The sequence below is a fragment of the Talpa occidentalis genome, unplaced genomic scaffold (assembly GCF_014898055.3).
Source record: "Talpa occidentalis isolate TD23 unplaced genomic scaffold, MPIMG_talOcc4v2.1 talOcc4.12, whole genome shotgun sequence".
Taxonomy (NCBI): Eukaryota; Metazoa; Chordata; class Mammalia; order Eulipotyphla; family Talpidae; genus Talpa; species Talpa occidentalis.
Window position 1 is genome coordinate 78,225,087 of NW_023601212.1, and position 12,843 is coordinate 78,237,929.

At 48.4% G+C, this 12,843-nt stretch overlaps 1 protein-coding gene across 2 annotated transcripts in view; it reads left to right on the forward strand.

The window, feature by feature from the left end:
- Positions 1 to 12,843, forward strand: part of RFC2 (replication factor C subunit 2) — an 18,232-nt gene continuing 5,389 nt past the window's right edge. Inside the window, exons 1-10 of one of the 2 annotated variants that reach the window (XM_054693605.1) lie at positions 1 to 113; positions 2,834 to 2,903; positions 3,537 to 3,566; positions 4,472 to 4,513; positions 4,806 to 4,912; positions 6,524 to 6,625; positions 7,899 to 7,999; positions 10,508 to 10,665; positions 10,839 to 10,904; positions 12,160 to 12,240. In XM_054693605.1, the coding sequence (XP_054549580.1) occupies positions 7 to 113; positions 2,834 to 2,903; positions 3,537 to 3,566; positions 4,472 to 4,513; positions 4,806 to 4,912; positions 6,524 to 6,625; positions 7,899 to 7,999; positions 10,508 to 10,665; positions 10,839 to 10,904; positions 12,160 to 12,240 (864 nt within the window). In that variant the 5' untranslated portion in view covers positions 1 to 6. The remainder of the gene's footprint in view (positions 114 to 2,833; positions 2,904 to 3,536; positions 3,567 to 4,471; positions 4,514 to 4,805; positions 4,913 to 6,523; positions 6,626 to 7,898; positions 8,000 to 10,507; positions 10,666 to 10,838; positions 10,905 to 12,159; positions 12,241 to 12,843) is intronic. The other variant, XM_037506811.2, reaches the window with a different exon arrangement.

Sequence of the window (12,843 nt, forward strand, 5' to 3'; positions counted from 1 at the left end):
GGGAGGATGGAGGCGCCGGAGGGCGGCGGTGGCGCAGACGATCGCGGGGCTCAAGACCCTGCCGCAGCCCCCAGCAAGGGGCCCGGCAGCGCCGGCCACTACGAGCTGCCGTGGTGAGCCCCGGGCCCTAAGTCAAGCGTGCTCTGGGCCTGCGGGCGGGCGGGCGGGCGGGGGGGCGCGGGCCTGGCCCCGGGGCACCCCGGGGGAGCAGGAGGCCCGGTGGTGTCGGGGGTATTATTTGGAGAATGCGAGGTTCACGCGGGCCGCTGGGGTCGAGGAGCGGGTCCGATCTTTGGAAGCGGGGTCTCGATCAGAACAATGTTGAGTATGGAGTCTAGCAGCTCTGGGTTTCCACGGCGCTGACGGGTCTCTTGGCGGGAAGCATCGGACACAGGTTTGGCGCTGGGGGTATGTGCAGAAGGAGCCGCATCCTTCTGTTGACTGCTCTTTAAATAGAGCATTCTGGGGGCCTCCTTGGTGGCGCAGGGGGTGAAGCACCGCACTGTGAAGCAATCCGCAACCTCTGTAGCACGAGTTCGATCCCCTGCCCACCCAGTGAGCTACCCACACGGCGCAGCAGACCTCTCCTGACTCGCCCGCTGCTCCCCTCAGCAGTGTATTTCAGTCAGTCTGCCTGTTCTGCTCCCCACTCTGTCTCTGGTGAATCCTCTCACCGCCCTCCCCCCACCTCTGGCCTGTACCCCAGCTCTTGTATGCATAAATAAATGAATCTTAAAAAAAAAAAAAAATAGAGCATCCTGGGTATCTGGGACGAGTAGTACATGCCACTAGCACGGTGTGGTGCAGACGGTCTGCTGAGGTCCTGTTCCCTGCGCGCACTTCTCAGAACTGCACAGCTCCCAGTGCTCTGTGTGTTCCCCGCCCTCCTGCCCATCCTGTCTCTGGAGCACACACCTAGATGGAGGGCAGTGTAGCTCGTTGGACTATGCAGCTGGGCCAGCCACTGGCCACAGGAGGCTGGTAAGCGCTGGAAATCGGGCAGGTCCGAACTGAGATGGGCTCTAAGTGTTTAATATACACTGAATTTTGAGGATTTAGTTTTGAAGTCTCATGATTAATTTTTATATTGTTACATGTTGAAAATAATATTTTGGCTATACTGAGTTCAATAAAGTATATTAGTAAAATTCACCTGGTTTTTTTTTTACTTTTAAAAAATATTTTTAGTTAATTTTTTAATTTTTTTATATCATTGTTCATTTTCTTTTTAACTTTTTAAATGTGGCTACCCGAAAGTTTAAAATTACATTTGTGACTTGCATTATATTTTTTTTCTGCATGACACTGGATGCTTAGGAAATAAACATATATGTGTATGTGTATATATATTTCTGTGTATATATAGTATGTTTGGTGGTGACAGGTGCTATGGAGAAAAAGAAAGTGGGGAAAATAGCTTTGGATAAAATTAAACTGAGGAGCAAGGACCTGAATTCAGGGAGTAAACCTTGTGATTTCAGCTTTTGGTGGCGGTGGGGGGGGGGGGAGGCAGCTGTGCAAAGACCCCAAAGGAGGAGCATGTTCACCTCAGTGAAAGCAGTAACTTGCAAAATTTCAGCTCCTGAATATCCCAGGTGGTGATGCTGCCTCTCCTCTGGGCTTTCACGGAGCTTAATTTATTCGATCACGTTAGCACTTGTTAGGATTCGCTGGGCCTTTTCTCCCCACAAGTGGGAAAGCCCATTAGAGGAAGAACCATGTCTTGCTCATCTCTGTTCCTTCTCTCTTCCTCCCCTTGAGATGACTAACTCCTGACACAGTGCTGGTCACCTGGAAGGGGCTGAGTGTGAAGAATAAATGAGTGGGCACAAGCATGTTCTATCTGCTTGTCTTGGAAGAGAGCTGGCTATTTTCTATAATACATGACAAGCTGCTTTGTGTGCCGCTGCTTCTGGAGCAGAACTGGAACCTGTAGAGGGTGTAAGCTGCAAGTAAATCAGGAGCAGGGGAAGTGCTGACGGTCAAATCACTGCCAATTCTGTTCTCTGAGCTGGAGAAAGTAATTTTCTCCTATAGCTTGCTTATTAATTTTTTTTAAGATTTATTTATTTATGCATACAAGAACTGGGGTGTAAGTCAGAGGTGGGGTAGAAGCCAGAGAGGATTCACCAGAGAGAGTGGGGAGCAGAACGGGCAGATTACTGAAATACACTGCTGAGGGGAGCAGCGGGCGAGACAGGAGAGGTCTGCTGCGCCATGTGGGTCAGCTCCCTGGCTGGCCAGGATTCGAACTCGTGTTGCAGTGACTGGCAGTAGCTTGATAGTGCTGTCTTTAACCCCTGCACCACCAGGGAGGCCCTTGCTTGTTAGTTTAAAAAAGAGACATCATTGGCCTGGGCTGGCCACTAGCCTGTCTGCTCCACACAGCCCAATCCGATCACAGTGGTGTCTGTCTAGCTGCTCCTGCTGTATGCTTGGCACAAGTCTGCAGAGACTGGCAGGTGAGGGATGAGAAGGGGGCTCAGTTGAACCTGTGTCTGTCAGATCAGTCAATGTCCCTGTCTCAAGTGCTGGGCCTCTAGTGCTGGACAGACTGTTGTGGCACAGTGAGTGTCACTTTGCTCCAGATAGTCTGCTCTGTCCCTTCTCCAGCAACAATAGGTGTTTTTCTGCTGTGATGGGCGTGAAGCTCATGGTGTACAATTCTCATGCATTTGACTTTGCAAATGGTACTTGGGCATCTCTTTACGCTTAAAACCTGCAGCCCTTTGTTTTTATTAAGTGTGTATCATCTGGTATGCTGTAAGAATTGCCTGCTAGGGTAATGTCAAAATAGCCATTTCAACATTTTTATGCATTTTCGTTAAAACAGGGTTGAAAAATATCGGCCAGTAAAGTTGAATGAAATTGTTGGGAATGAAGACACTGTGAGCAGACTGGAGGTAAATGATTTTTTTTTTTAAAGATTTGTTTATTTATGCATACTAGAGCTGGGGTACAGGCCAGAGCAGTGGGGGAGCGGGCGGAGAGGATTCACCAGAGAGAAAGTGGGGAGCAGAATAGGCGAATCTACTGAAATACACTGCTGAGGGGAGCAGCGGGTGAGGCAGGAGAGGTCTGCTGCGCCATGTGGGTTGCTCCCTGGATGGGGATCGAACTCGTGCTGCAGAGCTGCTGCAGCATAGGTTGCTTCCTAACCCCTTGAAGCACCACCAGGGAGGCCCAGTGATTTTTTTAAAAGATCATCTTATGTCACATTACTGTGACTTGGACAAGCTCGAGGCATTTGGAGGGTAACAGTCAAGTGAGGGGAGGCAAGTCATGAATCCAGAAAAATCGGGGAATGGGAAGATAATCAGTTTGGAGGTGACTAGAGCTGTAGCAGAAAACTGCAGGTGTTTGAAGGGCAGGTTTATTGGAAAGGGGTTGTCAGACTTGTTCTGTTTTCTAGAGCTAGGATGGCAAATTGAGGTCAAGGTAAGTTAATAATGTCTTAGGCTCTGCAAACCATGTAAGGTCTTTGTCAAATGTTCTTTATTTAAATAATCATTTAAAAATATAAAATCTCTTCTTAGGGGCCTCTGCCAAAGTCAACAGGCAACATGGTTAGCATCTGCTCGAGGAGGTACTGGGTGTTGTGGGAGCCCATGGGCAGAGTTTAGGGAGTGGGGGAGGCATTAACCTGCTCAAGTGGCTTCATTTCCAAGTGGAAGAAGTGATACCAAAGCTAAGGGAGTGGGAGGCAGCCAGAACTGGGGCTCGGGGTAGAGAGGGAAGGCAGCAGGAGGAGTACATGCCAAGGCCCAGAGGTGAGAGCACTTGGCTTCTTCTAGGGGGAAATGCCATCTGACTGGATACATAGTCGTGGTTTCCAGAATTAATATGAACTGCCTGGGGAGCTTGTGAAAATGCTGATTCTGACTTAGTGGGTCTTGAGCAGTGTGTGTTTGTGGCAGATGAGATGGGCAGGGCGTGGGGAGCCCTTTTCAAGAGATTGGGCGTTCTGATGAGGATGTCAGCCAGTTAAAGATGTTTTAATAGATGTGTATTTTAGAAAAGATGTCGTGATTGTAGTATGGGAAATGCATTGGTGTGGGGCATGATTAGGAGCAAGGAGACTAGTTAATGGCCTGTTGAAAGGAAACCAGGTAAGAGATAATGGGCAAAGAATAGGTACTGGGGGCTGGAGAGAAATAAATGGATTCTGGAGAAAATGGAGAAAGAATGACCAAGCTTTGTCATTGTGTGGGGGAGGGACAAGGCCCAGTCCAGGGTGACCTGCTGCAGGCTTGATGGCTTTGGCTGTCCATGAAAGGGGAGATATGGCTGAGGCCCCAGGTCTGTGGGGGGAGATGACAAATTCAGTTTTGAATGTGCTGAGGTGGGAGCTTTGCCTGGCATTATGTGGACTGATTTGTAGCCTTGTTTATTTTTATAGACTTAAGTGGGGGAGAGACTCATTCCTCAGGTTGGCAGATAAACCAGTTTTAATGAACATTTCTTCCTTCAGGTTTTTGCCAGAGAAGGAAATGTGCCCAATATTATCATTGCTGTAAGTACTCAGCCCTGGCCCTCTCAGCTGTCTTGGGGTGTCATTTTCACCCCTCTCTTAAGTGGTCTTGTGCACTGCCGTGCTTCTCCTTGGAGAGGCCCGCTATCAGCAGGGCCCTGGCACGGGGAAACTTCCCTCAAGTGGGTTGGAGGCCTGTGGGTTGGCTGCTAAATGGTGCGGTATGTGCTGTGGGTGGGTCAGGGGCTAGAGAGGAAGGTGAGTGTAAAACAGTGGTGAACAGGAATCAATTCATTCTGTTGGCTTGGAGCGCTCACTAGAACTCTCTTCCTAGGGCCCCCCAGGAACCGGCAAAACAACCAGCATCCTGTGTTTGGCACGAGCCCTGCTGGGCCCAGCACTGAAGGACGCTGTGTTGGAGCTCAACGCCTCAAATGACAGGTGTGTTTGGAGTTAGGGCCAAAAGGCAGCCAGTGTTTTACAATTTAAATTGTCAGAGAAACAGCCTTTTCCAAGTTCTCTGTTGTACTTGGAGCTTGCCTTGCTGGCTTTCTTTTCTTTTCTTTTGCTTTTTCTTTTTTTTTAAAGATTTATTTTATTTTTGCATCCAAGAACTGGGGTACAGGCCAGAGGTGAGGATGTGAGAGGATTCACCAGAGACAGAGTGGGGAGCAGAACAGGCACTGACTGAAATACACTGCTGAGGGGAGCAGCTGGCAAGGCAGGAAAGGTCTGCTACACCATGTGGGTAGCTCCCTGGCCAGGGATCAAACTCAGGCCATAGAGGTGACTGGGCTGAGACTTAACGCCTAGGCCACCAGGGAGGCCCAGTCTCCATTTCTTTATCATGCTTCCTTCCAATAACCTTTGTAGATACAGTTACCTTCAGCTTTTAGTTACTACAAACTGTCCTGTAATTGTTGCTGTTCAGCTCTCATAAAAGATGAAATAATACTGATTGGCACATGACCTTTTAGCACAAGAGGATGGTCCAGGGACTCCTCCCAAGATATTGGGGAATGAAGGCCTCCCTTTTGAGTGACCAGATGAAGATGTATTTAGTTTTCATCTTTCGAAACATGTTGCTCACTCCCAGGTTCTTAGGTTTGAGAAAATCCATCTAGGATGTTGGCGGTTGAGGACTTGCCATGTGAGTGTTGTCTGATTCACCTGATGATTGGGAAATGTCTTCCTCTGTCAGTTTCCTTTGCCATTGTGAGTGGAAAATGAAAAATTCTGAATTTTCAACTGTGATCAATGAAAGGTCTAAAAAATAAAAACCTAAATAAAGCATGAGCAATAGTAGCAGGTTTCCCTTCTATTATATCAGCCTAGGCAATTCCATCATTCTTTCACTTTCTTATTTTAGTCTTTTTTAGCATAGTTGGTAGTAATTTTTTTAAAAGATTTATTTTATTTATACAAGAGCCAGGGTACAGGCCAGAGTTGTGGGAGGGTGAGAGGATTCACCAGAGACAGAGTGGGGAATAGAACAGGCAGACGGACTGAAGACACTGCTGAGGGGAGCAGCGGGCGAGACAGGAGAGGTCTGCCGCACCATGTGGGAATCTCCCTGGTCAGCCGGGAATCAAACCAGCGTTGCAGAGGCTTCGGACAGCTTCACAGTGCTGCGCTCAACCCACCATGCCACTGGGGAGGCCCGGTTGGTAATAATTGATGAGTAACAGTGGAATAATTACTGGGATGCTGCTGCTGCTATTTAGTTTCAAGATATAGGAAGAATAAGATCACTATGACCCCCAAATTATCTTGGATTATAAAAGGGCCCAGTGGACCCACATGGTAATTACAAGAAAAAAATTAATTTCATTCTATCCCCAAAAAGTCAGTGAATATCTCCTTCGTTCTTTGGAAGACCTACAAGAAAAAATGGAAGTCACGAACAATGTCAGTCCTTTCACGTAGTTAGAATTGCCCGAAAAGAATCTTAAATATTAAAACTGGGTCCACAGTGGTGTACTGAAGGTCACATGTCCCTGTGAAGTTACCGGGATTTGTCTCAGAAGGTGACAGGATGGTTTTCTGTTTCAGGGGCATTGATGTTGTGCGGAATAAAATCAAAATGTTTGCCCAGCAGAAAGTCACCCTCCCCAAAGGGCGCCACAAGATCATCATCTTGGACGAAGCGGACAGGTAGAGCTTTCCCCTTGGTCTCTAAATCTCCTATTGGGCTTTATAAAATCAGGAGCAGATGGTCTTGCCTTTGCACTTCTGTGGTAGATTTGCTTATTACACCTCAAAAAGCAGGTCAACAGTGGCATGAACCTTACGGTTACGAGGTGACTTACAAACATCTATCTGAGACGGTCAGGTAATGTTTTTGTGCCAGCATCACTTACATGAATAATTGAGATGATTTTTTTTTTATTATGGTGAAATACATAAAGCATAAATCTGACCATTTAAACTATTTTAAAGTCTACAGTACAGTGGCATTTAGTGCTTCCCAGTGTTGTTCAACCAATACCAGTTTAAATGAGGAATTGTAAATGACATTCAAAAAAATAACCGTAACACCTGTATTTGAGGAGAATTTAGAAAATATTCTTATCACCTTGCCTGATTTTTCTGCACTGCATTTTTACAGAATTGAGATCATAATATGTATAATTTTTGTGTCCTGGTTTTTCCTTTTAATGTATGTTTTATTTTTTACTTTTTGTTTTTAAAAAGCCAGATTTCATTTTTTTAATTTATGTTTTATATTATTACAATTCTTGTGAACATCGTTTTTAATTTCTGAATCATATTCCATAGTATGGATACACCTTAACTATTTTACTGTAACGTTATAGCATCTCCTTGTAAGCATTTTCAAGATGCCAGGTCCTCTGCTAAACTCTTTACGCGTTATTTTCTTATTTGTCATAACAACCATCTGAGGTAGGGAATATCATTATGTCCTTAGAGGTGGTGATTCCGAGCCTTGCACCTAAGGCCTAAGAACTCTTGACTCGGCCCCTGCTCTGGCACATAGAGGCAACCCCAGGAACATCCACTTGGGGGCCCTGGCCAGAGGCTGCACATGCTTAGTCAGGATTCCCAGGGGCTTAGGAAAGTCAGCAGCTGATGTTATGACTCTTCCCTTGAATTTTTTTATCATGTATCATGAAGGAGTTGCAGGGAGGATCAACTCCTATAAATGTGATGGCTGCCACTGTAGATGATGGCTCTGTAAATTCCACCTAAGGATTGCTTCTGGGTGCTTTAGGAACCAAATCCTAAAGCAGTGCCTGAGAGTGGCTTACGGATTTTGGCATTAGTGGGTGACATGCTTGTTTCTATGATCCCGGTCCAGGAACAGTGGACATGGCCTGTGAGCTGGGTTATCATTGATAGGTAGGGTTTTGTGTCCAGTGGGTCCTGGGTCCCCGTTGCAAACTGCCCCTTATGTTTTTCTTCTCAGCATGACTGATGGAGCCCAGCAAGCCTTGAGGAGAACCATGGAAATCTACTCCAAAACAACTCGCTTTGCTCTTGCTTGTAACGCTTCAGATAAAATCATAGGTGAGGACTGCAGTGGGGTCCACGTGGTGCTCACGTTGGCTATCTTAGGAACTCTGCCAACTGTGAGCCAAGCACTATGTGTGATATATATAATCAAGTTTTCCCTTTAATCTTATATAATTCTATGTGGAGGTATTGCTGGTCCATATTGAAGATGAGCAAACTGGAGCTCAGAGAGGTTGAGTAGTTTGCCCAAAGTCACACAGCAAGTGGAAGTACTGGGCAGACATGCTCTTGCATTTGGCTGATGCACTGGGCTTTGTTAATACCTGCAGCTGCCTCACTTATGACACCTTACCTGCCCTCTGTGTTTGTCTTTCCAGCCCTTCCCTCTCTCCCAGCAGCCTATCTGCCTCCTCACTGCTTTAAGCCTGCCAGCTAGTGAGGGTCTCCACAGTCTCAGCTGCCTGCTGACTTCACATCCTTCCCTGTTTGATACAGATGGTGACACAGGCCTGACCCCCTTCTCCACTCAGCCTGTCATGCTGAGTGGTTGCAGACAAGCAGGTCACTAACTGTGATGCCCCTACGGGGTCATGGATTCTAGTCTCCACGGGGCTCTCAGTTTTGCCAGGAGTCCTTTATGTCCTTGTGCCTTTCCAAGAGTTGTCATTATTTGCTCATTAATTCATCTGACAGACATCTACTCTGTTCTTAATGGGTGTCAGTTTCTGTGCTGGTGCTGAAGGCACAGAGTTTAATGAGAAACACGCTTTACCTTCTAGCCCCCCACGGTGTGATGGAGGACACCATGATGAAAGTTCTTGACTGATGGATGCGTATGTGGTTTGTCACCATTACCAGATGGGGGACAAATCTGAAGGCAGTAGACTCCTCCTCCCCCTGCAATTATACTTTGAATAGGCCCATGCATTAATGAGTCTGTTCAGTGATTTGAACCTGCAGTTGGTGGAAAAAGCTCTGATCCTCCCTTTTTATGAAAGTAACTCTTCTGTACAAATAGCATGCTGGTCATTTTTAATTTCTAAAACCCCATTACAAACATGTAAATGAAGTCTGAAGAAATTGACCTTTTGGTCTGGGACTAGGAAGTGGTTTACAATTAGATAGCAGCAGAGTTGCCCTTTAAAACTCTGAGTCACATGGGCCTCCCCTGGTGGCGCAGCGGTTGAGCACTGGGCTGCGAAGCTGCCCGCAGCCTCTGCAGCGCCGGTTGGATCCCCGGCCTCGCTGCGAGGGCCCCACATGGCGCGCAGACCTCTCCTGCCGCCCGCTGCTCCCCTCAGCAGTGTACTTGGTCAGTCTGCCTGTTCTGTTCCCCGCTCTGGCTCTGGTGAATTCTCTCACCCTCCCGCGTTTCTGACTGTAGCCAGTGCTTGTATAAAATAAATAAATAAATCTTTAAAAATAAAATAAAACTCTGAGTCACAGAGCCTCACTTTGGCTCCTACAGTCAAACCAGTTAAGAGAGCTGTGTTTGCCCAGAGGAAGACCATGCTGTCTAATTCTGACTTGTATTTAAAATCTGCAAATTAAGCTTTTGGCACTTTTTAAAAGAGAAAAATCTCTTAAAGGACACTTTCATCACAGTTGGAGTATTAACAGCTTTTATATGTGTACTACAATTTCTAATGGATCATTTTCTTGCCTGTACGTAAATATATAAATAAGATTAGTTGTGAAACATCTTGATTTCAGGTAAGTTGAAATGAACTAACCCTTCGGAGAGCCGCTCCTTGAAGTCTCATCCATTTGACAAATACTGAGCACATTTAGGTACAAAGCATGTGCTGAGTGCAAGGTTAGCAGTGGAAGCTACAAATCCAACTTGCCCCCAGAGCGCACACACAGATAGGAAATGAGACCCCCAGCCAGCAGACCCTGAGTCATCCTAAGTCCTCCTTTTTGCTCATCACTGCAGCTGACTCGTGAAGATGCGACTTGTCAGGAAGAGGTGAAAGATCAAAACATTTTGAGGAAGGCCAGTGTGGCAGCAGAACAGGATAGATCAGCAGAGACCTTGGGGCTTGGAGGTGATGGAGCAGCTACTGTGATAGTCTGCACAGATAGTCTACACAGGAGGGCTTCCAGAATTCTGCTTTTGCCCAGTGGCTCTCAGCCCTCGATGTGCATCACATCACCTGGTAGCTTTAAAGAAACCATGCAGGGCTCCTGTTTCACCTCAGACCAGTTGGTTGGTGACCTGCCCAGAGGCCATGAGGCCCAGCTTGCAGTGATTCTGGAGCCGAGTCGGCATGGACTGCCGGAGGGATAGGGAATGCAGAGATCCCCACCCTGGAGGATCTTTCCCCCTTCTGGAAGCTCTAACTAGCCAAGGTCATCCTGAGCAATGCAACTGAGGCCTCTGTCATTATTGGTTGCTATTTTGGAATTTAGTCCCAATTACCAAGTCACTGTGAGCCCCTGCTGGGCAGGTGTGATGGCACGTCTGGACCCAGTAGATGATGCAGCTGCTTTCTAGTATCTAAAGAACTTCAGGGTCCCACATCCTCTGCCAAGGGGCTCACCCTCTCCATGTCTGTCCAGAGCCCATTCAGTCCCGGTGTGCTGTCCTCCGCTACACAAAGCTGACTGATGCCCAGATCCTCGCCCGGCTCTTGAATGTCATCGAGCAGGAGAAGGTGCCCCATACCGACGACGGCCTGGAGGCCATCATCTTCACTGCCCAGGGAGACATGAGGCAGGTGTGTATGCGCACCCCCTGGAATAGGGTCGGGGCTGTTGCGGAGACAAGGCTCACCAAGTGGGAGTGTAGCCCCAGCAGAGAGCAGCCTGCCAGGAGGGTGTGGCCTGGACTCTGAGGTGGGGAAGAGAAAGATTTTGAAATCACCCTTGATATGTTTTCGTTCCTCAACAGGCTTTGAACAACTTGCAGTCTACTTTCTCAGGGTTCGGCTTTATTAACAGTGAGAACGTGTTCAAGGTATGACAAAAGCATGTTCATCTGCTGGCCAGTGGAGTGGCAGTGGGCTATGCTGGAGGGAAGGGACCAATGTAGCTATGGTGCTGGAGCCGCCTCTTCTGGGGGTAGGCTGCTGGAGGGAGGGGTGGGCACTTCGGTGCCACGCACTGAGAATCAGAGGGCCTTGGGAATTCCAGCAGTATGTGGGCACTTGCAAGTGCCAGTGCTGTTCCCTGCAGCCTGTGCGCCTCACAGAGTCCCTACACACAGGTTCTTGTCCTCATTTTGTGGGCCCTCCTGAGGTTCTCCCATAGCACCTGCCCTGCTCCCCACTCTCCTGCCTGGAGGGGGAGCAGTGCTCTGCACAAACAAACTGGGGAGAAGTTTCTTACTCATGCGCATCAGCTCAGCCCAGGATTTTTCTTTCAAAAACTATCCACCACTTCCTCACGTCCTTACAACTCAGCGTCACAGTGCTGTCTGAAGACCAACTCCCCCTTTACTGGGGCTGCACATACGTCTAGTCTGTAGTTCTCCCACCAAGCTGTGGGTAAAGCTGGGTTGAAATCCTCTATCTGGACCTGGGCAATAAATGTATTTTCAAGGACACTCAGGAAAAGTCACCTACATTGATAGTCAAGGTCATGTTGCTTCCCAAAGTGAGTTTGAGGACTCTGCAAACCATGACTCTGAGGGAAGGTAGTTGAACTAGGGAGAGAAGCCCACGGGTCTTGAGGGGTCAGAGGTTTTCAGTTAGAAGATTTTAGAGTTGACACTGCCCTAGAGGGCAGAATCCATGGTCTGTGGAGGGGGTTGTTGGGTGGCTGGTGTTAGGCCCCAGGAGGCTGAGCCACCACCCAACAGGCTCTCTGGGCTGTTGTGCTAGGACTGTGGAACCAGCCCAGGGAAAGCCAGCTCCCGATCTGGGTGGAAGGTTTGCCCTAAGGCCCTCCCAGCTCTTACGTGGGCTCTGAGTCGTTCTGGGCAGGTGCCCCTCCTATGATCTGAGACAGGGGGCTCCCGCGCCTGAACTCTCTTGTGGGTGACAGATCTGTCACCATGATGCCAGAACCCTTCCTCACCGCAGCAGCTTGCCACCATACTCTTCTGGTTGGTGACTTCGTTGGTCACAAGAGGGGCATCCCCAGGCCTGGTTCCATCTGCTGGAAAACTCAACAAGAAAAGCCAGTTGAGAAGCTGGTGCAGAGGTTGGTGGTGAGAAGCTGCTTCTCCCACAGGCCCCCAGCCCTGACAGCCTCTTGTTCCCTTGGGCCAGGTCTGTGACGAGCCCCACCCCTTGCTGGTGAAGGAGATGATCCAGCACTGTGTGAGCGCCAACATCGACGAAGCTTACAAGGTCTGCCTCCTCCCTGCCTGGTGGGGGGCACCCTTTGATTCTTGTGCGGGGCAGAAAGCACGTCCCATCCCATGCGAAGGACTCTGCGTGCTCTCCGAGTCCTTAAAATGGTGCTAGGAGTTAGGGACACCCTGTGGATGAGACATCTGATTCAGAGAGGCTGAGTTCCTTCCTCTAAGTGTCCAGGTGTAGAAGCAGCAGGCCTGGGAAGAAGAAGCTGTGGTGAAACTGAAACCTCAGAGGCAGTGGTTGGGGTGCTTGTGCGTCACTCTCTGGTGGAAACTAGGTCCTTCATCTTCCCCCTTACAGCACAAATAAAGGTTTACATTTCACCCAAATTAATGATAAAAGTAGCAGACTTGGCATTCAGAATCACATCTTCCTACTATAGTATTTTCCACAAGAGGAATTTGTGCCTGTAAGCCCTGTGGGAAGCCCGTCAACTCCTGTGTTACAGTGAAGCCATTGGTCTCTGTTGAGGCAAGACTGCCCACCCCCTCCTTCTGAGCAGCTTGCGGGTGGGATTTCTGGAATCAGCAGAGATGGTAGCCTGGCCTGGAGCCTGGTGCTGTGAGCAGCCCGACAGCTCCACAGTGTCCAGCT